Here is a 25,669-nt window from a genome sequence, read left to right on the forward strand (position 1 = left end):
CCTAGATACTGTATGATATTATAGATAGTGTATGACTTCTCTTTGCCTTTCTTTAATATTCCAGATACGCTGTACTTTGATGAGAAAGGATCAGATCTGTGCTTCAGAACAGACCATACAAATCAGAGTTTTTTTCAGAAAACCGAATGTGTTTTCTTGCTGCAACCCCTTGCTGCTGCAACCCTGCACAGCCTCAGAAACCCACCATTTACCAGAGAAAGCCGCTTCCTGTGGCAGTCCCCCTGCTTGAGGCCAGTATCAGGCCAGCCAGGCCATTTTGAGAACTCCTTAGGAACTGTTTGCCCAGCAGATTGCCTGTGAATTTTGGAACTGTTTGCCCAGCAGATTACCTGTGACTTTAATAGTTTACTGTTCTCTGACAGCATGAGGTCAGTGAGGGAGGGAACTCACCTCTACCACTGCACAACCTCCTGTGCTGTGCTCCATTGTCACAACACAGGCTGGATGCCGCTTACAGAAATCTCCATCCTCTTTGTCTCTTGGGTCAGGTTAATATCAGTAAGGTCATGGGGGTTTTTTTTTTGGGTTTTTTTTTTTTCCTTATCTCCAACCTTTCTTCCTTGCATAAAACAACTGATTTCTGGCAGCCTTTACAGTATTTCCAAAACCTGGCTATGAAGCTGATTATGAAATGGCTTGAATATCCTTTTTTACACAGATTTGCTTCCATGCTCCAAGAGAATCATGGCGGGGCACACATGCTTGTCTTACAGCAACCACAACATTCATGCCCACCGAGTCCCTTTCACTTACAAGCTGCAGTGATGAAACAGAGCTCATGGTCTCTCACTCACATGCACCCTAGCCCCTTTGAAGCCTCAAAGCAAGACAGTATGCTTCTCTTCTTAGATATGAATCTACCCCCTACACACCCGCCCCAGCAAACACACATCTGAGACTTTCGTTAGCAAAGGCAGGCAATACCAAGTGCATCTGAGACAGCACTTGCTCAAAGTAGCTAAAAGCTGCTGTATGTAACCAAACTAGAAATTGTTACCTCAAAATAAAGTAAGTGTAGGAGAGGGCATCATAATTTCATGGTTCTTCAACCTCTTTTTACAGGAGGGAAAAAAAAGTGCTTGACTAAAACAGGGCAACACCAACACAGTATTTTCCCTAAATCTGGGTCACAGGCATCCTTTCCCCAAAACTGAGACTATAAGGAGTAAGCAAGAGATTCTCTGAGAAACACCATGAATAATTAGGCAGGCAACACCACTGACACAAGCAGCCACAGTAACATCTGGGATCAACATACAGCCTCTACAAAGTGTCAGACCCTGGAGAAAGACTACAAAGGTTTTCAACCAGACAAACACAGGCAAAGCACCAACCCCACTGCACTGTACAGAGCACATGCAGGGACTGGTTTTCCTTTGAAACATGTGGCTTCAAAGAAGGCCCTTTTGACACCCTGAAGGCAATACGTGACACAATCTTACACACAAATACACTTTTTCTTTTAAGCACAAGGGTTGTAGAGAGGGGTGGCTGGTTTGTTTCCAAAATGTGGCCATCTTCATAGTTGTTGTTACATTCATCCATGACATGAGACATGCCTAGAATGCTCAGCAGAGACACCCAAATGCCTCAACATCTCATGTCTGCTGCCTGAGGTCTCAGCACATCCCAAGAGAAGAAAACCATGCTGAATGATCTTGTGCTGCACAGCCAGACTCAGGGCGCAACAGGGCAGCACGAGCTTAAATGCTGCCTGACAGGCTAAGACAGAAAGTGAAGGCTACAAGGCTGTTTTTTTCTTTTTCTTTTTTTAAAAGGCAAAATACAGATCTCTTTTGAGAAGACAGCTTTAACTTTGGAATGTAAAAATGAAACTGCAGAGGGAAAAAGAAATCCACATACTCTAGAGAGTAACCACTGGTCTCTCTCCCTCTCTTTTATAAAAGGCACCCAGAATAGCAGCATGAGTTTTCTGAATATTTTTTGCCAACTCCCACTCCTTCATAATGCGCAATTGGAAGGTTTCAAGCTGAGTAACTGACTTTGTAGATTTAGGCAAAAATAAGTCAAGTCACTATGGCAAAGGGCAAAAAAAGGCCTGTTTGTGCTTTCTGAAATATACTGTGCTGGCTTGCTGGGACATAAGCAAGCAATAAAATGCAGCCCCTGTCATTCAGAAGTCACAATAAACATTCAGAAGTTTAAATTCAAGTCTTACAAGGTTAGACTAATATCTTTCTCGTAAGAAATACAAATTCTAGGTAACCACAAAATACAGCACTGCTCCCAGAGCTGTGGTATTTTGGAAATTCTGGTATTAGCTGCAATCAGAAATACAAAGGCATCAGAAAATATCATTTATATTTGAAGCTTTTCAGCTTATTCAAAAATATTAAACCACTTCATTTCAAACATGTGATGGAGATGAAATAATCAAAAATCTCTTGAATTTCTGATATGTATCTTCAATTCAACAACACTGGTTTTACCATTTCCTCATTATTTTGCATTTATGTTGCCTCAGAGCATTCTGCTCCTGAGGTAATTATTGATAAGACAGTGACAGATACACTGAAATAAATACAGAGGTGTGATGGGATTCTGCTCCAATGCCATCTTCCAGAGAAGTAGGACTTGGCTAAATCAGAGATATTATGCAGTTTAAATAAGCAGCCTATCAGACCTTTTGGTTCACCCATTGCAATTTTCTCTCACTTTGATGTAAAATTTTCACTGTCTTTCCCTCTTATATAAACATACACGCAACACCAAGGGTGTATGTGCATCTGTATGGACAGGCGAGAGTCAAAACAGTAGGTGACAAAAGTGCATGGGAAGCTGCAGATCCAACCTTGCATGCGGGCAGACCAGCACATGGGTAGCTCGAGATTACTGAGGAGATGATAGTCCTGGTCAGACACTCCCTGATTGCCCAAGCACCCTTTTCCAACCAGATTTGCATATCCCACGTGCCCTTGGTCATTGTGCTTGTAGTAAGCGTGGTTAAAGCTCTTCACAAATCTTCGCTCATGAAGCCAAGCCATCAATCAATATATATACTCACATATATATACATATATGAGGAGTATGTGTTGTATCCAGGTATGTGCATATACAGAGATATGCCTACACACACTCACCGCAGCCCTCTCTTCTCATTGCTGGGTTACAGACCAGAGCAGGGAAGATGCTCAGCTGAACAAATCACTTGTGTAACACCAGTGACTTTCACTCAGGCAGACATATATGTGAAAGGAAAAAAAGGTTCAGTAATGAAGGGAGCAGCCTGCCCTGCTTTGCCTGAGTGCAGGAGATCCTCCCAACCTCCTTTCTTAGAAACAGAAGGGTAAAAGCACAGAGGAAGATGAATCACCTTTGAAATGAGTTTCAGCACAGGGCTCCCACCTCCCTAGGGGTTTACTTCTTCAGGGTCCCTTCCCTTCTTGGCTTCACAGGAAGAATGAGTAAGTCACTAGCATGAAACCACCTTTGGCATGCACACAGCCTGGCTTTACTGCTGTGTCACTCTTGCCTCTTTTTACATCAGTGTCTGGTAGGAGAGGAGTGGAAGGAGTTTGGGGAAAGGAAATAAGCTGGGTAACAGCAGGAGAAAGTCAGAAAGCAGCAATGCAAAAGAAGAGTAAGCAGCTTTAAATGGGTTCATAAAACCAGACAATAATATATTTTCCATTTGAGTGGAGAGGAGCTACAGACTCATGTATAATTTGACTCCTGTATCTAAAAGGAAGAGACCTAAGCAATGAAGACAGAACAGCACAATGTTACAGTATTTAATCTGTTCAGCATTTTCTGTCCTGTTCTTGATAGTAGTAATCACCCCTATCAATGGGGAAGCCCTGCTTCCAGCTCAGGAAGCATCCCTGAACATGCCAGTATAGACATGAGACAGTTAACACTCAAGGCACACGGGAAGAATGCAGCTGACAAAGAAAGACCAGGCTATTCTGCCTGCCAAAATCTGTTTTCTAGATAAGAGCATGATGTTTTATTGCATAGAATCTAGACTTTGCCAGTGCTGCTGGAGTGCCAACTAGACTGTGTCAGGGACAACGCTGATGCTTAAAACACACACATGTTGGTACTCATACCTGTGTGCTAGCCCTATTCACTATTATGTATTTCAACAACCTATTAAGTGGGACATGCATTACCATAGGCAATCAAAAATGTTACATTCATACCAACAATCATGACAGAGAGAAGCTTCCTCTGTTTTCTTTCTGTACATACTTCGAAGTTTTTTTTTCTGTCATTGAGAAATTCAGAAAAATCTAAGAAAAAATCCTAAAGATACAGGCAATCACATGAACCCCAGCAGCCAAGGCTTGAAGAAGAAGTATCTCAGAGAGAGACAGGTAAGAAGTTAACAACTGGTCAGAAATGTATTCTTCAGAAGCTAACAAAAATCAAGTTAATAAATGAACTCAGTATGTGGTATCTTAGGCTACTACAGAGTTTGTGTGGTAGTTTAGAGAGTTGTGTTTGGTATTTTAACTGCTTAGAGAAGAGCTAAAAATTCAGCTGTTTGCTTCCTTCACTGAGAGTTTGTTTATACTATTCTCAACTTCTGTGTAGTTGTTCTAGTCCAGTCACCAGTCACAGAATATGAGAAGGTAATCAATAAGCCAAAACCAAAGTTTCTGTTGTGTCTCTCCTTCACAGTATGGCACTACGCTAGCCTAAAACTGCCTTGACAGTTAGCTGAGCCTCAGACATTAAAAGTTAGTTAAAAGCACTAGGAAACAAGAAGATAAAGTACATAAACTATATATAGTATAGCCTATTAATGCTTCTAGCAAAGAGGACTAACTTGTTATTGGGAGAGTAGACAAAAAAGACTTCAATAACTTTGATTTTTAAAAAATTACACATTATTCCTCCACTTTCTATTGCTTCTAAAATCTTCAGTTGTGAGTACATGTTACACTAGGAATTTATACCATGTTACTACAAAAACATTTTTCTTTGCAAAAATAAGAATGTGCGAAATTTCATATCTCTTGTGTTCATTTATGCTAAAAGAGAAGTAACTGCCCAGAGTCTGATTACATCCTCTTCAAATCAGCAAACTGAAGCCCAAGCTTAAACTGCTAAGTTAGTTGCCTGGTTGAACTTCCTTTCCAACCCTGAGATGAACCCAATAACCCACCCCCAAAAGCTGAAAAGCTGAGTTATTTTGTACCCATGCACTTTGAAGAAAATAGTACGTGTGCTCTAAGTCACTTCAGTGATGGAAATTCAGACCTCCTGGTCCCCCGAACTGTTAGTTGAGTTTGCATGCTAAAAAGTTTAAGCTACATTGATCAACATGCTACAACTAAAAATTATTTTCATTGCTAACACTGCAGTTTTCATTGCACTAAAGAGTGGCAAAAATACAGTTTTAATACTTCATGCTGCCAACTTGTATCAATGGAGTTATTAAAAAAAACCCACAACAACCAACCAGCCCAACATCCAAAAGGCTCTGTCTTTGCTTAAAAGCTCCTACAGCACAAGAGCTCAGAGAACCTGTTTGGAGGAGATCATAACTTACAAGTATTTTCTTTCTGAATAATTACAACCAAAAACTTTTTTTGGGGGGGTTATCATTTTTGGTTTGTTTTCCTGACATATCAGAAGTAGAAATAAAACCAGGTACATTTTCATGTAATATTTCATTTTTAATTCTCATTAAGCCTTTTTTTTTAAATATCAAATACTGTGTCCTTTCTAAATTAAAGAATCTTTTGTCTGCTATAAGAAAACTCTTTTGAGGAGGAGGGTCATAAATCAAAACAGGAAAGATTCTTAGTTATCTCCACAAAAGAGTTTTAAGTCTCACTATTTTGGGATTTCTTGTCCTGGTACAATTCAGTAACATCTCTTTGCTATACTGGTATTTAAAGGTCAGCATTTATCAGTTTAATTCACAATAATTATACATTAATTTAGTCTATGGCGTTTCAGAGGAAGAAAATTCAGTGACTGAATGGCAAGGAAGTAGTTTTTATTTTAAAGCTTCTCTGGTTTAGTCAACCAGAATCTTCTCCGGGGTATATACCACCTTCATCTCTATTGCACAGAACACACACCAGCATTTAATCAAAAAGATTAGGGACCAGGCAGCAGACTTGGCCTGACTGGTTCACCAGAAAGTCAAACCTGACTTTTCCGTGGCTGAGTTCTGCCTGGCAAGGACCAGCTCAGGTGCATGCTGCTGTTTACAACAAAAGACAACAGCAGACTCCACGAGAGTCAACCTCACACATAGAAACACAAGAGTTCACAGAAGTCATCATCTTTCTGACTCTATGTGCATTTTTCTTCTGCTTGTTTTCAGTCCCTGCAGTGCAGCTATGTATGTTCCACTGCCCAGGCTGTGCTCGGGAGTCACAACCTGGTGATACTCTCACACTCAAGGATGTTTACTGAAAAGCTTGTCACCAATACTTTCTTCCATCTAAGTCTTATGGGCAACCTGTTCACCAGTACACGCCTTCCCACTGCAGAAAATCTTCGCAGCTCATCAGCATGTCTGCAAGTTTCAGATAAGAAAAACAGAGAGTGCAGTGAGGTCAAGAAGAAATAGTGCAGGTGACCATTCATAAGCATTCAGCAACTCCTAAAGCTACATTCACAGCTAGGACTTGCATACCTGCTACAGAAGGGCAGGAAAAAGAAATCTGTAGAGGCAGGATACATATGACCATTGACAAGGTACGAGCAAATTCAGATAGTCTATGGTGCTACATAAATAATTAGATTGCATTCAAAAGTAAACAAAACCACAAGAACAGGATACTTTACAAAAATATGGCACATTGACAGTTCTGTAATAAACAGAACCAGGCAAATGTTTTTTTGCAGGACTGAGTTCAGTCAGTGAAGGAACGTTAAGGATTATTTACAGACAACCAATGCATGAGTAACTGAAATACCTGAGGACAGAAAGTGTTAAAAAGGAGGAAAACAGACCTGGTCTGTTTTGATGTGGAAAGTTTAGATAGACAATATGAGTGTTTATTCAAACCTAAGTACTTATAAGCAAAACTTTAGGAAGGTGGTTTCTACCTTTTCCTTAGAGGTCACAAACAAAGCAGTGTTTGAATTGCATCTTGTCTCTGAAACACAGCTTAGCTTCCCAGGATAATTCCTAACACAAAGAAGATAATACAGGACCATCATATGTCTAATTCTCCCCGTATTCTTATGCTTTGCTCTTTGTCCTCTGATGCTTTCCCTTTTGTTCCCACCTTGGCTGTCCCTGCTAGTTTAACCTTTTACAGAACATTTACTTTGTTCTTTCCCCCCTTATCATCTTTCCCTTTCTCCCCACTCTGCATACATCTCACAGAAAAGATGTATGTGGGCAGGGAGGCTCCAGTTTTAAACCATCCAGTAATAAATTACATTCAAAGTCAAAACAGGGCATTGGTAACCACATAATCCCATGTAACAACAGAAGACCTGATTCTATTTATCATTGAGGTCTTGCTGCTCTTATTCATCCTAGTCTAGGGGATCTAGGGATCTAGGTCGAAGCCCTCCAGTATCAGGCCAAAAGTTTCATCTGCTGCTACCTTATAAACAAATTTAATGACCTGATGACTTTAATGACACCCATTGTATCTCAGAACTATCCCACCTCCCTTCATGTAGGGTGACTTCTGCTTCCCTTTTCTTAACAACCAGACCATAAATCCCTGGGAGTTATTCTGTTCTCCTTTGCTTCTTCCTTAACAGTTCTCAAAAGCTCTCTCTTGGTAAAGGAGAGGGAATGTGATGATTTCTGTCGGCACACAGCTCTCCTCAGTTCTTCTGGGTGTCTCCTGGACCTGTTTTCTTGCAGGACACCTACACAGCAGTAGTTTTCCACAGCCCTGGTTTGTCCTTTCCCAGGAGGTCCCAAAAGCATTTGCACACTGTGTGGGGAGGAGGTGTATCCAACATGCAGAAAACATAATCATGCTGAGTTATGCACATGCTGAGTCTGAGTCATTGATGGTTATCCAGCAGCAACAAATAGTTGGCAGTATTGCCAGATTTTAGGAGGCTTAAGTTATAAACCACACATGTGCACTATAACTATCACTTAAATAATATGAAAATTCAAAGGTCTAATTAACCTGTACTAAGATTTAAATAATCAAAAAGTCCAGTGTAGAATATTTATTCAAATAACTCAAATACAGATATTTTATTCCAGTGGCTTGGGAGGAGAAAAATGAAATCTAATTATTCTTGTCTCCCTTAGCTACTCAGGGTATAGCTGTCTCCCCGGAGGGTGGCTGGGCTTTTACCACAAATAGCATGGTACTTCTTGAAAAACAAATAAATCAATAAATCCTTATTTCCACTTAACTGTAGGGTAAGTGGGAGGAAAAGCACATCAGTATCAGACTCAAAACAAGATTCCCACTTCCTAGAGAGAACACATTGAATTGTATTACCTTTACACTATCGAGACAAGATGAAGACAAGTAAGTTTACAATCCAGAGGCAGTTAACACACTGGGACAAAATAACTGTCTCAGTGAGTTAACAAGACAAAATTAAATATAAAAGATGCCTTTGAGTTGTGCTGTTACAATGTGAAATGGATTATACTAGCTGGGTCTACATCACATTATATATTTGCATTTTAAAACAAAAACTAGCACAAGAATTGTTGACGGGTTTTGTTGGATATATTCTAATTAAAACTGCAAAGTCTCTTAAAAACCCCCACCAAAACACAGAAACTTAAAAAGCACTTTCTTGTGGGAGAAGGAAACAAGAGGAACATAGAAAAACACATGCAAAAAGTAGGGTATGTAGCAAGCAGGAGGAAATGAGAACTGGGGTGTAATTTCTTTTAAAGGAACTCTTAATTCTACAAAATGCATTATCATTCTGAACTGCACACCCAGTAATTCGCGCCCCCATTTGTTTCTTCTTTCAGCTGAGTCCTCCGCTCCTAGAATAAATCTGTCACTTCACTCAGCAGGTGCCTTCATTCCCTCGTCCAACCTACAACAGTTACGACAAGAGATTAAGAAAAACGGTTATCCCGGGGCAGCCCAGACCGGTGTGTAACGAACAGTTTAACCCTGCATAAATATAATGAGAAGTGTGGGTGGCTTTGATTGAAATGACAAGGCAGTTTGTCACCCATTGCTCTGTCACAGAGATCAGCAGTGCTAGCATTTTCTGCTGAGTTGAGGGGAAAGCAGCCTGAAACTTGTGTTTTTTGGAGGCTGTGCACAAAAAAAAAAAAAAAAAAAAAAATTGCAAAAAAATGCTGAGGTAGTCAGCCTCAGTGTTGAAACCCCTGCCTTGTCCTAAACAAGTCAGCAGTGGGAGAGAAATGGTTTCTAAGACGCTCCTGCAAGAAAACAACACTGTCTCTGGAGATACACAGAACATTTAAGCCAAAAACCAAACCCAAACCACAAATGTTTTGGGCTCTCTTGCTTTCAATTACCTTAGAGATTTTTGACAGACGTACTTGGCTTTATATTCAGTTTATAGTCACATGACACTCCCAATAACAACCTGCTTTAATATAGTGGTGGTGTTTTGCTCATTGATGAGAGTTCAGTGCCCACAAAATGATAACAGCAAGTCTCAAATTCTGTCTGGGTCTTGCCAGCCCCAGCTCTCAATCATCACAGGGCTTGATGATACTGTTTGCGGTATTACAGGTGTACCTGATTAAATACAGCAGTTGTCCTCAAAAGGCTGCAAGATTACTTCACTCCTGCAAAGACTTGTGCTTCTGTTTAACCTTAGCTTCAATTAGCACATTAATTTCTGGACTGTATGAGGTGCTACACAATCAGAATCCAAGTAAACAAGTAACAAAGGCTGGTAAGGGGCACAGGCACAGAAAGAGGCAAGTGGCTGTCTGAAATTCACAAGGCAGATCAGTGACAGTCTTGGATCCAAAACCAGTGCAAGCAGTAAAGGTATGTGACAGCATCACATGACACCCAGCATAGAAAGGCACTATGTTTTTCCTGCATAAGAGGGAAATGAATATCACAACTTCAGACACCATGACATTATTGAACTTGTTCATTGTATGACTTTGAAAACTGTGACCTTACTTTGTTTTCAGGTTCTGCACCCACACAGAGCTTTCCTGAAATCCCCCCTGGTTCTTCCCATCAACTTAACCTGGCAAGTCTAACGGGGAAGAATTCAAAACATTTTCAGCCTCTGTGCCCGGAGAAATTTTATGGTGGCTCCTCTGCCTCCCACTCTCCCGGCTCCTTTTCAACACCCTGGGAAACCTTTGCTGTTTTAAGTTTTCACATACCTTTTCAGTTATAGATGCTGGCATTTTGAGGTAGTCAAAAGTTTCTCATCCTCCTGCTTTGCAAAGACCAGTAGCAACCTTCCTGAGAGTTGACTACCCAACACTAATCCTAGCACATCTGGGTTGACACGCTACCCGGTCTCATAGCAAGTCCCTGGGAACCCAAGACCTTATTTCTTCTCTTCATACGAATTTTGCTTGAAACAAAATGTACTTCTCTATTAAAATGTTGCCAGAAATAAGAAATAAATCAAGAAGGTGGATTAACACACTTCCCTTCAACGGAAGCCTTTCATTTAATACAGCAGTTATAGTACTGACATTTCAAGAGAAAAAAAGACTCAAAGAGAAGAGATTTCCTTTCTGGCCATAACACAACGATCTGTCATTTTACTACAGAAGAACACATTCATGGTGGGGATTTTTGGTGGTTATTTTCCTCTTGACCCCATTCTAATGTCAGCAGGTGATGTCCAGCTCTTCCAAGGAAAAGCCAGCTTTATCTTTTCCATTACCTACAGGTGATTGCTTAAGAGAATAATTGCCTTACTCCTGTGGTTTCCATCAAATCTTTAGTAGTCTCAGTAACAAGGGTAGTATTATACAAATATACTTGTTAACAACCAGTATTGTATCTTTAACAACCTTGTATCTGATATCAGGTAAGAATTCTCTTTCCCAATGACCTTTCTACATTAACCTAAATTCTAACTGATGAACCTCATTTGCTCCATGTTTCTTTGCACTTGTCCTTTTGGACTCTTCTGTATAGCCACCTTTCAGCATCCCCAACCTCCTGTTAGATTGCTTTCGTAGCATGTTAATGATGAAACATTGAATAGATTTTAACTATGAATAGATTTTAACTATGTTCTGTGTCATACTGCTATGTCTGTGCCTCTGCATACTTACCTTCTGTCAAGCAGATTTTGCTTTGGTTGATGATTTTGTTTATTAATTTGGGGGTTGTAAAGGTATGTAGATTATCTTACAACTCATCTACTAAATGCTTCAGCACTGCATTTATCTGTTCATTTTGGTTGCAACAGCTCGTGTGGAGATGCCTTTCTTATCTTAACATGGCTTTCTATTTATATCATTGGTTTTGTTCACAAATAGCAACATGAAACAAATTCCCCTTGCTTTGGTTAAAAAACTCATAATCAAGGGTCCTAAAATATATTTTTGTATAAACAGTTTCTTGTCTGCCCTAGGCTAGTCTTCCATTATATTGGTCCATCATGAATTCAGACGACAAAACATACAACAGCTAATGGCTACAGTAATTGGCAGTTCTAGTCCCATCATTCCCGGAGACTTTCTCAAAGCAATTCTGTGCCTTGATTTACCCCATTAGAATAGAAATTACAAGAACATTCCACTTTAGAAGAGCAGTATGAGGGCATATTAATGCTCATGAAGCACTTCAAATATCCATGAAATTATTAATGAAAGTCCTGTGATTAGTAGCAAGAGTGGATTCATTAAAATATTAAAAACTAAGTCTACACTGGGGGTGGAAAAGGTACTCATGAGATAACTGTGAAACCTGTCAGGAACACAGTTCATTCTGCAGCGTGGATAGTGTCAAAGACACATTCCCAAATCATGTTACAGACCAACTAAAACCGAAGGCTATCTCACAATTCAGGGACAACGTGAAAACAAAATTCACAGTCCTGTCTACATTGCAAGACCAAAATGGGTTGGCCACACTGCAATGGCAGCTAGCAAAAAGCCGATTTTGCTGCATAGCTTGACTGATTTGCACAGAAGCTTCTTTCTCTACGCTTTGACAGTGAGGCTTTTAGGAAGTTTCCTATTCACATTATAAACACATACTTGTTGAGACACTAATAATGGTCAAAACCCTGGTGCAGCCAACCTAGACTAATTTCATACACCGGATGCAACACTCACACAGTTTCCAATACAAGATGCTGGGTATGAATGCGACATCTCACACGTTGAACAGAACACTGAGGTCTCTATCCTTCCACGATTCCATATAATCCACCCATCAGCAGTGGTCCACTTGGAGAATCATAGAATCAAGTAGGTTGAAAAAGACCTCTTAAGATTATCAACTCGAACCATTACCCCAGGATTGCCAAGTCCAAGTGGTACAAAACTGTATCACTGAGCTTCATCTACACAGTTTTTGAACACTTCCAGGGATGGTGGTTCCACCACTTTCCTGGGAAAACTCTTCCAATGCTTGGAACCTTCGGTAGAAGTAGAACTTCACTTACAGAAAACTGATGTTTATCTGATAAAAGCTGGAAGTCTATCAGTAAATTTTGTAACTTTAATATACATGCATACAGCAGTAAACAAAACACTTGCTAAAGATCATCTTTGATCCTTATTACATATACATTTTAAAATGGCTTCAACAATAGAAGTGAAACACATTTTCATGCTGATATACCAAATATCACATACGAACTTAATGGTTTGCACAGATCTGCTTGTAACACATGCTTACAAACACATCCAAGCCTTTTTGTCCTGCTCTCTGCACATATGCTCATGCAACATGAATAGCATCTGTGTTTATATCTAACCATCAACTTACATGGCATAAATATGTCTGTAACGTGCTTGATTAAACATTGGGTATTCTTGTTATTTATTATTATACCTTTCAAATATGTAAATAAGAACAGAGGACAGAGAAAGGTCTCCTTGGCAAACTGTCTTTTGCTCCTACAGCCAGCCATCTGAAAAAGTCCTTTCCATGAACTCAGCAAACTGCTCCCAAGTAAGAATCCCCTTTGCCCCAAGAATAATCTATGCCAAAGTTATTTGGATGCTGTGAGTCCTTCTGCTGATCCCCCTGAAGTAATTCAGCTATCAGTTTATACGATTTTTCATAGCATACACTCTAATTTTCAACTCATCTTCTCTCCTCCCAGCATGTTTTAGACAGGAGTCATCACCTGTCTCAAATCTCTGCACAAATACATAAGTGGTGTTCTTTTACATACTACATACATGTATTGAAGAGGCAATGTTTTGATGAGCTATATGTAAACTTCATTCAGTGTGCCACTTCAGGGCTGTACTGCCGAATATTTCACACTTTCTTCGTCCCTTATAAGGTCAAGACCCCTAGACTGAAAGGCTTTGGGGAAAAAAAAAATCTGAAATAGCTTTCAGGCAATCTCACTCCTACCCTCATTCTCACATACAACACAGATAATAGGTAAGTGCCAAGCAATGAGCATTTTCCAAGTCACATTACAGATGTGTATAAGCCCTGTATAAGCCAAAACACCCTGAATAAAAGCTCTGCTGAACTATAGCCCCCCTTAAGCAACTTCTCAGAAGCCAAAGACCGGGGAGTTCAAGACCAAGGTGCTCTGTTCGGTGCCTGAGGCAACAGAGGCTCCACACAAGGAGCAAATAAACTGCAGTCAATCCCCAAAGGAAGCCCTTGCCTTGATGCCTGGTTAATAGTTAATGCATAGGGCAAGTCCTCAGTAGCCAGGAGCTACCTGTGAGAAAAGCAGCATACAGTTATAGAAAGACAGACAGCTGAGAGCCAAACTTCAACATCTACTAAAATAGCAAGAATTGTTTCTATTAAAAATAATGTATGCTGTAATAAGTTTAAATCAGCTATTTAGATATTACAGTCATCAGCTCCTAGCACAGGTGTTCTTGTAGGAGCAAAAAACTACTATAATTGTTCACATGTATTTGCCATCCCAATACTGCTGTCTCTAAACAATAGCACTTAGTCAACAACCATCTTAAGCACCATCATGTTAAGAGCTGTACTGGCATCAGCAATGACAGCATGAATGTGTTGCATGAAGCACAATAAATGTTTTTCATCTCTACAGCACATTTTTTAAAGAGCTCAAGATATTTGTAAGTGTGAAATAAGACACACTCTGTTACAGGACATTATTTTTATCTCTCTCTCCACTTCAAGAAGACTAGCAGTATGTCCATAACCAAGATTTTACTTTTCTGTTTCTTTCATCAGTTCAATTGAATCAAGAATGATAAAGACTTTTTTTTAAAGAGGGAAGGAAAAAGGTTGGCCATTTTCTCAATGCAAGCAAAGGCTGTCTTGTAAGCAGTAAGGGTCACTGTGAATATAGCAGCAAATAAGACACGGCCACTATTTCAATTTCCTATATGTGAAATACATTACACTGGAGGACCTAAAGGATACTTGATAGATCTCACTTTTTAAAACACCATCATGTATGTGTGCAAACAAACCTTTTTGTTGATTAACCAAACACTAAAATATTATATATTTTTCAGGACAAATGTGTTAACACTTTGTGTTATCTGTATATCAACAACTAGATAAGCAATTTACAGTTAAAACCAGCAAACACAGTGGCCCATCTTGATTAAATTCGGGCAGTGGTTTATTGGAAAGCCTACACACATTCCAGTGGCTTTTTAAAGGTTAGGCAGTAAGTCAGCCACAATTAAAAGTAAAAACTTGAGACCCCATTTTTCCATTTTCTTGTTTTATCTAAAATATAGCACTGCTTCACTAAGAGAGACTTTGTCAAGCAGTGAGGATGGTGGAAATTGTCAGAATTATCTATAAATCCTTCAGACAAGATTCCAAAGTTCAAGATTCCCAATTAAAAAAAAAAAAAAACCTTCCATTCATATAGGGGTTTTTTTAGTATCTTGATGGCAATCTTCTTACTCAGATAGATTAAAAACCACCAGAAGATACTTTAAAAATATTCAGAACTACAATGAAACAAGACAATGGGGAGTTAAACAGAAAAACACTGAAAATGAAAACCTCAAAACAAAACTGCTTTCAGAATTACATATTATTTAATCGCAGATTGTATTAAAACCACTTTGTAAAATCATTTATACATGCAAATTGACCAATTAAAGCCAGGTAGCATAGCTATTTAGAAACATTATTTTCCTTGAGTATAAGACACCTTGTAGCTATGGATAAAGCTGAATACTTCTACATTTTGTACTATAGTACAACCCTGAAGCTTCAAAAGAGGGGAAGACCCCATTCAAAGACATAGAATGAGGATTCTTTCCTTTCCAAAATATTTGTATACACTGCAGTCACTGTGGAGGCATCAGCAGCTCACATAAACATCACCAAACTGGTTTTCATCTTGCTGATAACAACATATTTCCTTCAGCACAGACCTTCATGTGAGCTACAAAAATGTGGCTGAGCAGTTTGATAAATGCCCAAGCAGTTCGTCTGAAGTAAACTCCTGCTGACACCACTGGGGAGCTGCCGAAACAAGACAGCTAATTTAAAGCTAATTTAGGTATGTTTAAATAAGAAGCATTTACTGAAGCACTGATGTGACCTAATTAGAATGGCAGCATTTGACTGAAATTAAAAACCATCCCCACTTTACAGTTACAACTTGTAGACAGCACATTTAAAGATGAAGCTACTTGCCAAACCTTTTCAAATACCTGAAGCCCTCCTTTCAGGCTCCAGATAATCCTTCTCTTCAAGAAGGTCACCACATGTTCTGGGCTTTCTCAAATCGCCTCTTCTGATCATATTTCTTGTTGCTGACTCCCTCAGATCCTTGCGTACCATTAAGATTTAGTAGCCTAGGACCATCTTCTAAATCTTCCAGTCCTGTGTAATTACATGTGGTTTCAGAACAGGCAGAATCATCAATAGGCAAACATACATTATCACTACTTATATTGATAGTATTTTTACATTCCCATGCGTAAGAGAACAGTATCACCTCTATAACCCATCTTGCAGACATTCTCACACCCAGGAACCTGCTTAGGGATTCTGGTTCTGCCGAAATACAGTTGATACTAAAGAGAACACAACATTTTTTACAAGGGTGGAAACCCTTAGATACACCTACTCCATTTTTGACTTTGAATTAAACTGACTATAAAATACTGCAACTGAAATTGAGATTTATGGTTTTTTAATAGGTTTGTTCAGCTAATCAGGAACACTACCCAGTACAAATCCTGATGGCACATCCATTAGGGAGTATTTCTAAGCTCCCATTAGAATTTCTCATCAAAACCAGTGTCTCTTGAATGGTTTGGCATGTGGGAGTCCCATTCAAGCTCCTGCTCCGAGTCAGACAGGATAAGGAGTTGAATCTGGGTTTCCCTCTTCTTTGTCTCCCTCAGACTTTGTTTAGCACCTAATAAAAATATTTTGGAAGAGTTTGGTTTACCCCAATGGAAAATAAGGGGGGTGGAGATGAAATTAAAATATTGAAGTTTTGCAGAAAGTTGTGTCCCTTTAAGCTCTATTTCAAACCTGATATTTATTCTACTAAAGCCATCATGTCTAGCAAATAGATCCAACGTCTAACAGTTGGCAAGATGTGAAAAGAAGAGCAAGAGAGAAAGGGGGCAAGCCCCTTAGCTACTACTCTGCAGCTGAGAAAGATAAAATCAGATAAAAACACCTTGGAAAAGATGTAACAGTAAGATAGGGCTGAAGGTTCATATATAATTTCTTTAAGAGAGTTATAAAAAACCAAAATTGTTTCAACACTGAAAAATCTGCTGTCACTTTTCTGTCAGAAGAGACATAGCTAACAGCAGCAACAAATACATTATAGCATCGCTGGGTTTTGAGGCAAGTATTAAAATAACATCTGAGTTATCAGATGAAAAGAAATTAATTTAGCTGTATGAATAAACAGGAGAGGGAAAATTCCTGCTCTGCCTAGGTCACATTAATACCAGAGACACCTTAATTTAAAGAAAAAATTCAAAACAAGGCAAATTGAAGCTGTTTCTTATAGAAAGAAGTAATTTTGAGAGGCTCTTGGGGGTTTTTAACATTTGAGTCAAGGAGAAACACTTGAGATGTGACCAAAATACATCCTCAGGAGCAGTCAAGTAATGAACCCAGTATGTGTAACTGTTCATACTTCAGTATATTTTAGGTAAAACTCTTCCAAAAAACCAAAACCCTGAAGATCTGTAGTTATTTTCAAATTTCTGGGGATGAACCATAATTTTGAAGTTACAAACAGTCTTCATCAGAATTTTACATCCCATCTAAGACAGCATTGTTAATCATCTGGGAAGGTGATGCCTGAAAATAAATTACTCCAAGTCCTCTCACGAACTTTCTGAACAAAGAAAATGAACAATACTGTGCTATTCTCAATAAAATAATTCCTAATTTGCAAGGGAAAGGAAATCCATATTCTCAACTAACTGTATTGAGCTTGATGTAGAAAGTAGTAGCCCTCTGCCAAACTTGATGATGGAAAATCAATTGCTCTGTGCAGTCATTTGGGCTTTCAAGTGAGTGCATTTTACAGCTCACCGGCAGTCCACAGACTGTGGGCCAGGTTATAGCACTGTGCGGCAGGTACTATCATTCACTGCATAGTTCTGCTCATATACAGTATGGTGTGCGTGTGTAGGAAAAGTTCTCATCACCTTCCTACTCAAATAGAAGTGAGACTGGGTCCTACTGAAAACATAAACAACTTGAAAGAGATTTAGAGATATTTTTTTCCCCAATATAGATGCTTATAGTGAGAAGCTAAATTCCAGAAAACCTTTATGGCATATATTAGCTGATAATGTTTTAACTTAACTGGAACGGCATTTGACCTTCTGCTTGAAATCCAGATGCGTTATCCTGGGTTATCTTCTCTGAGTATAGTCACACTTATAATATGTGAATGCTCAGTTTTACATTTAGAAGATCAATTGGTTTAATCAGTTCAATTTTAGGCAACTTGTGATGGGATATTACTCCCTTTCTTTCTCGGGAAAAGGAAAAAACAGAGGGTGGTTGTTGGAAGTGGTGAGTTTATCTTTCTTACTTTCCCCAGGAAAATTTATTCAAAGAATTTACAAGCCTATTAGTAATGAAAAGTGTTACAGGCAAATGAGGAGAAAAAATACAGAAAGAGGTAAAATCTTTCACGAGTATAAGCCTCCAAAGTCAATTAATTATTGCATGAATTATTTTTTAGTTGCAGTTGTAACTCTTTAAATTCCAACAGCGCTGAACTAATTATAGCAATATTTTTTGCATTTCCTGAGAAATATGAAAAGTCATAAAAACTCACCACACACAGTAATCCATATTTACATTACTTCATATAACACCACTCCCAAACACCTCTCTTAGAATTCTTTTCTTACAAATTCCCTTAAAACATTTTAACCTATGATGACTAAGACCAAGTTCACCTGTGCACTCCTAGTCAGGCATCATATCTTTAGGTATTAAACCACAAAATACAAAATAACAAATGAATCCTGAATATCAGCAGCAAGTTGTTAGGAAGAAATCTGTAGAATTGAACTAACATTCTTATAAAAAAATTATCAAAAGGAACTAATTTGCCACAAGACATTTTATGAACAGAACAACTATACTCAGAGTAATTCACAGAACTGCTTCACAGTCTTAGAAACTGTCTTTAGTTTAGGTAGACTTTTTTACAAAATACCAATTATAAAACATTTTTTCTCTGTATCCTGTCTTCCTTCCTTCAGAATATGATTCTTAACAACTTGCAAGACTTTACTTCTGCAATCTTCAGAAGTGCACCTGCATGCTTGCACAAAGCACTGCTGAAATTACCTTACTTTACTTAGGTAGAAGTCCGAAGTGACAATACTATGCACCATGGAGAGAGAAGAGAGAGGGAGTTGGCTCCACATAATTCCCATAAAACTTCTTTCTTGCAATTAGTTTTTTATGGCTCAATGGGAAACAATGTAAATCGCAAGAACATAGTGGACAGACACAGAAATGACTTCTCCTACCAAAGATCTGATGCTCTCTGACTGAAGCTTGCTGATATGCAACCAAAAAAAATTATCTCATATTGTAGTAATTATATGGCTATAACGTATAACATGGCAAGAGTAATTTTTTTCTTTGCAAAGGTTTACAATTCTGCTGTATATAATAAGATGTAAGGTCCCAACCCAGGAATCCAATTTATGTATACTTTCAAAAGAAACCATTCACTCATTCAGCTATTTCTGAATGGCAAAACAAACATTTGCTAAGTATAAACATGCAGTATCTAATATTATGACATTTACTGAGAGTCTTTAAAAAGTGACATTGTCACACTATACAAAATTCTTGCTTCAAATTGATCTGATAAGCAATAAATTATGGTATGTTAATTTTTAGTTTGAGCTGAATTTTTATACTAAGCAAGTAGAAATAAATGTTTTGCAAACGAAGTATCTACTTAGTCCAGGCCCTGCTCCTCTATACAAATGTCTGCGCGAATAACCTCAATCCACTTGCAGAATCCATGCAAGTACGAAGGTTTGTTTATTCTCACCCATCTAATAGTTACCAACTCAGCATTTTTCCTTTGCCCCTTCTGAGCCTCAGGTTGCTTTGTGAGGAGATACACACCATGAGAAACTGGAATGAATTTAGCATACTTATTCATTAAATATTTTGGGAGCATTTTTAGAAAGGTTTGCCTCTACTTATTTCAGGTTTGGCTGTCAGCCAGAGGACAGCAACATTCTAAGTGAAATGAATAAAATATACCCATGCTTCCAGCTGGAACAAACTCATAATGAAATTGGGGTGAACAAGCAGGTTTCCATTTCTGGAGCCATGCAGGCTTGCATTTTCCAGGATTCCTTCACAAGCTAGAAGACTTGACATGAAAACTAGAAAAGTTTATTTATGGTGAAAGTTAAGATCTTCACCTAAGACAATAGCTTATATTTTAAGTAAATCACATATGGTGAGATTTCCTAAAAAAAAAAAATCCAACAATCAAGCCAACCCAAACACACCACCCCTCCCCAAAAAAGAAACTCAAAACAACAAGTTGGCAACTTGCCACCATCTGTGTGTCCCACTACAGTTTATGGAAGCATTTGCTGAAAATTGTACAACCTTTTCCCCTTGCCAGCTTCCATCAAATTCTAATTTGGTATATATTTCACCACCATATTATCTGTCCTTTCAAAGAGTTGTGTTGCTCTTATGGCTTCTCCTTCATTTAAAAATACAATAAATTAAAAAGTGTCCTGCTATTCTAAGATGGGACATAGTAGTTTTCATTACTTTCATTCCATGAAAGGGATAGGCCAACTAGTATGAGCATTTTATCAGGCTTCACAACATGTACGAGAGGAACATGGTGTTTAACATACTGTCACATACCAAAAATACATGATGATGGAAGCCCTCAAACTTGCTGTTCTTCTCGTAAGACTTAACAGGCATATAACAAAGTATTAAGAGCAAAATACATTAAGGACTTCCAGCGCTTGATGGCTTATATCTAGGAAACTAGTAGGGATTCAAATATTTCCAACCCATATGATTAAAAAAAAAAAAAGAAAAGAAAAGAAAATGCTACTATCCCCTAAACAGAACATAGACACCAGTGCTTGTGATTTCAGACTTAGGAACTAGCTGTTTCCACTTCTATCTTTAATAGCTGAATTGTCAAAAGACTGAAAGAACTACACAAACATTGATATAAGATTAATATATCCATAGTATGTGGCTAAATAACTTTTTATCTGTTATATACGAGGTTATAAATCAGTTGCATCGGACAAATTGGAGTTCAGTGCTTTCACTGCTTACCCGAAAAAATCTGTTTCAGACTCATGATTTTAAAGCTAAAAACACTGTGTATTATTTTAAAAGGAGCACAACTGAATTTAATTAAGAAAACAATATTTAAACCCAATCTCAAAATATTACATTATACAATGGTACAAATTTAAAAAAAAACACCAAAACCAAAACCAAAAACCAAAACCAAAACAAACTGTAAAATTCCATCTCTTCACATACTCTGGAATACCATAATTTTTTTTCTTAATGTTAAAAAGAAACAGCAGCAAAACTTTGGTTTAGCTGTTGAAATCATATCAGTAGAACAGTTAAAATGAGCAATATGCTTATGAGTACACAGGCACACAGGCAAAGTAGACACCTTTAACAGGATATATATTTTAAGTATTTTTAAAAAGTTATATATTCCATTCATGCCACACTGAAAATACACTCTATTTTCCTGCCAGAATATCTGATGTATCTTACAGTTCTACACAAAATATATACATTCAAACATATGATGAATTGGAGGAGAGGGGGATTTGATAGTTATCTGCAATTTTGCAAGCATGTATTTTTTATTTCTTTTTTTAAAGGGAGTTCAGTTACAGCTTGGAAACAGTTAGGAAACGATTAATTTTTATATTTATCTTTCTTTGGTTATGGGTTTACTTATGCTAGTCACAATTCAAGTTTGTGTGAATAACATGGCTGTCAAAAGCATTCCTCGCATCAATGTTCATTCATAAATCAAGCTCTTGTCCCCTTTAAGCTGCTAGCAAACCTATTCTCCCCCTCCCCCCCTCCCCCCTTTGGCTTTTTATCTACACAGTCTTACTTTAAGAGACACTTGCACAGGATAAATACAAATCTATTTCCAGATAGCTTTCTCTATTTTGTATATACTTCCCATCTAGTGTACATGAAGAACCAAAAGGAAGGGAGATCACTAACTTGTTACTTCACTCATTAGGAATTTTGATTGGATAGGTTCAGATAGAAAACACTCTGTAACAAGCATTGGAGTATAGAACATAGCACTGCAAGAGCACAACAAATGTCCCTTTATAAAGAAAGGCTGCATCGCCTAGATTTTGTTCCATTCACTAATGTGCCAGTTCATAGTTTTTGCCATGAATTATTAATGAACCATGGTGGACAGACAGGAGTAAAAGCAAATGAAACAGGTAAAATAAAGCCTGTGGTTTTATTGGGTTTTTTTTTTCTCCCTAGGTGTAACAAGAATTCAGCTATGAGAATTTAAAACAGCACAAAGACATAGGGCTAGTAGCCAAACTAGTCTGTATTTACTTGCTTGGACTTCCCAGATAGGCTTGTAAACAACTTCTAGCTCACAAATTTTTGTAGTCTGGGGACTTGCTAGTCACCTGACAAAAAGGAACACCTAAACCCTAAAACCCATTACCTGTTTTATTTTCAAGTCCATGAAGTGATTAAAAAAAGGCTTCTGGTATCATGGCATGCACTGGGCAGAAGACACAGTTATGCAGAGCTGCAAAATACTGTGAAGATAAGCTGCGCAAGTAACATCTGTCAAAGACCGAGATGTTTTGGTTTCCACAGAGTCAGCTCAAAACAGGACACTCTTCAATTCTGTTTAGCAGACAGTTCTGAGAAAAGTAATTTTGTAAAGAAGTGAAAAGCAGGGAAGAGCTGTCCCTGAAGCCTTGCATATGTGTGTGTTGTATATTTGTACAAATCAAAGTGTCATCTCATCAGCCTTAAAAAAAGGGAGCGATTCTACAGTATTGCACACAGTACTGTTTTATTGCTATTGAAGCCTGTTGTACTTCAGACTAAAAGCTCTGTAAACTGTAGAAAGATTTTTGCCATTTTAATCATTGTATTTGGAGTGTTACAGCATTCTTCCTAAGTCTTAATGAACACCACATTTAATAAAGTAACCTGCTCAGAAATTCAGTTTATTTATTTTTATGCACTTTTTAACAGAGGGGTTATAGGAGGACCTCAGCTAAACTTCCAGCTGTACGCTTTTGTAGCTTTGAAGGGGAAACAGAAAACTAAATGTGTGTAGGATATGGCTTCCCTCTGTAACTGCTCAAAGGCCAAATTGGAGCATTCTGAAATTTGCAGTCTGGTGTCAATAACTCAAAATCTGTGTCAGGATGTAGCCCATCTCTAGAACTACTTATTAAAAAAAAAAACCAAAAAAACAAAAAACCACAATAAAAAAAAAAAAAAAAACTTAAAAGTTCACTTCACTCTAAAAAGGCTTGAAAACACTCCAGGCAACAGCAGATCATTGTTTCTGATCATAGATGAATTTTTCAGCTCAGCTGTTTGGTCTTACCTTTGAATAAATACATGGCAATCTTGTATTTTTGTTACCGTGTACTTTGCATCAATAATGTAGCAACAATTCCACAAGTTCTGTGCTACTTACACTCTTAGGCTAAATATTACTATTCTTCAAATTATTGCAAGTAGTCAATCAAAAATACTTTGCCCCTAATCCACAGGCAACCACCCCCAAATCAATGGCATGGTAGCCTGTTCAAAATCTGATCCCATGTGCTCTTTGCGAGTGTTAATAGCCCTAAAAGCTTTGCACCAGAGACGATTGTAGCACTAGCTTTACCCGTCTGCAAACGCTATTATATATTTTTCAGTAGAAGTTTTCTGCTAAAATGTACAAATAGGAACCTGAACTACTGATGTCTTGTGACAGATTAAAAATAGAGAAAACTTAAAAAGTGTTTTGCAGATGCATTTTGACCTAAAGTAATTTCTATACCTATATATACTTATATGCATCTGATAGAGAGAAATGTACAAAATATAAATATCAGAAGTATGATACCTGGGTATCAGAAAGGGACAGAGGCCCCTTGCATTAACAAGCAGCTGCAAAACCCTTCTCTAATCTCCAGAAAACTTTGAAATAAAAAGCTTGTCACAGTCACCAAAGTTCTTCAGTGCAAGGATAGTGTGTTTGTCAAGTACAGGTAGGGTGTACATTGTGAGGGAAGCTCTTCCAATGGATTTTGCATGTATTAACATGCTTAAAAGTGGCCTACTAGTGTTGGCTGACTTCTCCAAATTCAGAGCCTGGCTGAAGCCTTCTCTGGACGTAAATTTTGCTGCTCTTAATCTACCAAGAAGTACATTCCTCTCTCTCCCCAGATTAATACAATTTGTGAAGATTTGTGCATACCAAAGCTGCTTCACTTTCAGCCCAAGTAGGGCCAGCGTACACACCACCACAAGTAAATATATAAAGGTAAAAGCCACTTCATTTTATGCTCTAGGAGGTACAAGCATGAAGGCAGAGACACAAAAGGAAGGACCCTACCCTTTTTCTCCTCACCTACGCTCGTGTTTCCAGCATACTGGGTATGTTATTTAGTGCAAACTGAAATGCCATTAGAAACAGCATGGCGCTAATCTTACCAAACTAAATTAAAAGCTTCTCTTGTACAGATTACTGCAAGTTACTATGTTTTCATTATTGTATCAAATTTCCCCTTTTAAAAATCCAGAGGAAGGGCTTGAGGGATGAGAGCCTTATTTAATTACAAGTTGTTGTTCAGCTGTGGCAGTCACTCCAGCAAGAGGAGGCCACACAGACAATGGCTGTCCTCACCACCTCCTCCTCCCAGGCCTCCAGAAGTTCTCTATCACAGGGCAGTTCAACACGAGTTCAGCCACCGTGTTCACAAGCAGCCATGATCAGGATGGCAGACATGGCTAAGGCCCTCACACAGGTACCCTCCTGCTTCCAAAATGGTGGGGAATCCACCACAGAAACATCATGCCCTTTCATCAATAAAAGCCTGCCCTACCTGTGTCTGGGAGCTGTGCCTGCAGGATGGCAAAGATCGCAATCCTCCTCCATTTCATCTTGCTTCTCCAGCAGTGGTGGGGAGCAGAAGGCCACAAGCAGGGAGAAGAGGAGGCTCCTCCACAGGCTTTGCTAGTCTGCCAACCCCACAGGAAGCTCTCCTCATGTGAGGGCTTTCAGAGTCCACCTGCTGGCAGCAGCACCAAAGCAGAGCCTTCCTGTGCCTCGCAGCCTCCGAGGTCTGGGTTTTACGCTCTTGGTATTGATGTCTGGGGTTTCCTTTTGTATTTTTTCTTTCTTTTTCTCTTTGCAAGATGAGTTTTGGTGGTTGGGGTTTTTTTTCAATTTGTCTGATGGTTCCTAGGTCATCCCAGTTAGCAGTTGCTGATCTCTACAAGTAGCTCAGGAAGCATACCTGGAATCAAATTTGTCTTGACTTTGAAATACTATATAACTGTTTCCGGTGTGCACTGTGGCATAAGTAGGAGTTTGAAATGTAAGTTATAGTCACTCTTGAAAAAGTAGCTGGCTAACCTGGTAAAGCTGGCTAACCTGGTAAAGGTGTAAAGTTTATTTCTAAATCTAGTTGAAATATGGCCTTACCGTGAGCACTGAAAATGGCTGACCGCTCAGGGCTGGAGTGGCCAGCATCAAGGAGAGTTGGACCATGCTCATTCTTGCAGACAGCATCCATGGGACATAAAACACCCGCACAACTGGCCCTGCCTGGCTCATTTCTGTTGTACCTGACTATGAAATGGAGATGCCTTTTCATGTGAACACGCTGCATCTTTCTATTTTGAAAGGGTGTTAGTGTTTGCAGAGCTCTGGAGCCATTTTGTCCTCTGAGCCATCGCAGCCTGTATGGAGGAGAGCCTGTGCCACCTCTGAGGGAGAACACAATGTGCATCTCCTTATCACTTGGCTTGAAACAGAAAGCTTGCAGCCCCTAGCTATGCATGCTACTCCTACCTACTGGGTGGGCCACGGGATTCAACCTTCT

General features: G+C 38.8%; 1 protein-coding gene across 2 annotated transcripts in view; it reads right to left on the bottom strand.

Moving 5' to 3' along the window:
- Nucleotides 1-25,011, bottom strand: part of CD247 (CD247 molecule) — a 51,712-nt gene extending 26,701 nt beyond the window's left edge. Inside the window, exon 1 of one of the 2 annotated variants that reach the window (XM_065675668.1) lies at nt 24,668-25,011. In XM_065675668.1, the coding sequence (XP_065531740.1) occupies nt 24,668-24,725 (58 nt within the window). In that variant the 5' untranslated portion in view covers nt 24,726-25,011. The remainder of the gene's footprint in view (nt 1-24,667) is intronic. The other variant, XM_065675667.1, reaches the window with a different exon arrangement.
- Nucleotides 25,012-25,669: the final 658 nt, after the last annotated feature.

The sequence above is a fragment of the Lathamus discolor genome, chromosome 4 (genome assembly GCF_037157495.1).
Source record: "Lathamus discolor isolate bLatDis1 chromosome 4, bLatDis1.hap1, whole genome shotgun sequence".
Taxonomy (NCBI): Eukaryota; Metazoa; Chordata; class Aves; order Psittaciformes; family Psittacidae; genus Lathamus; species Lathamus discolor.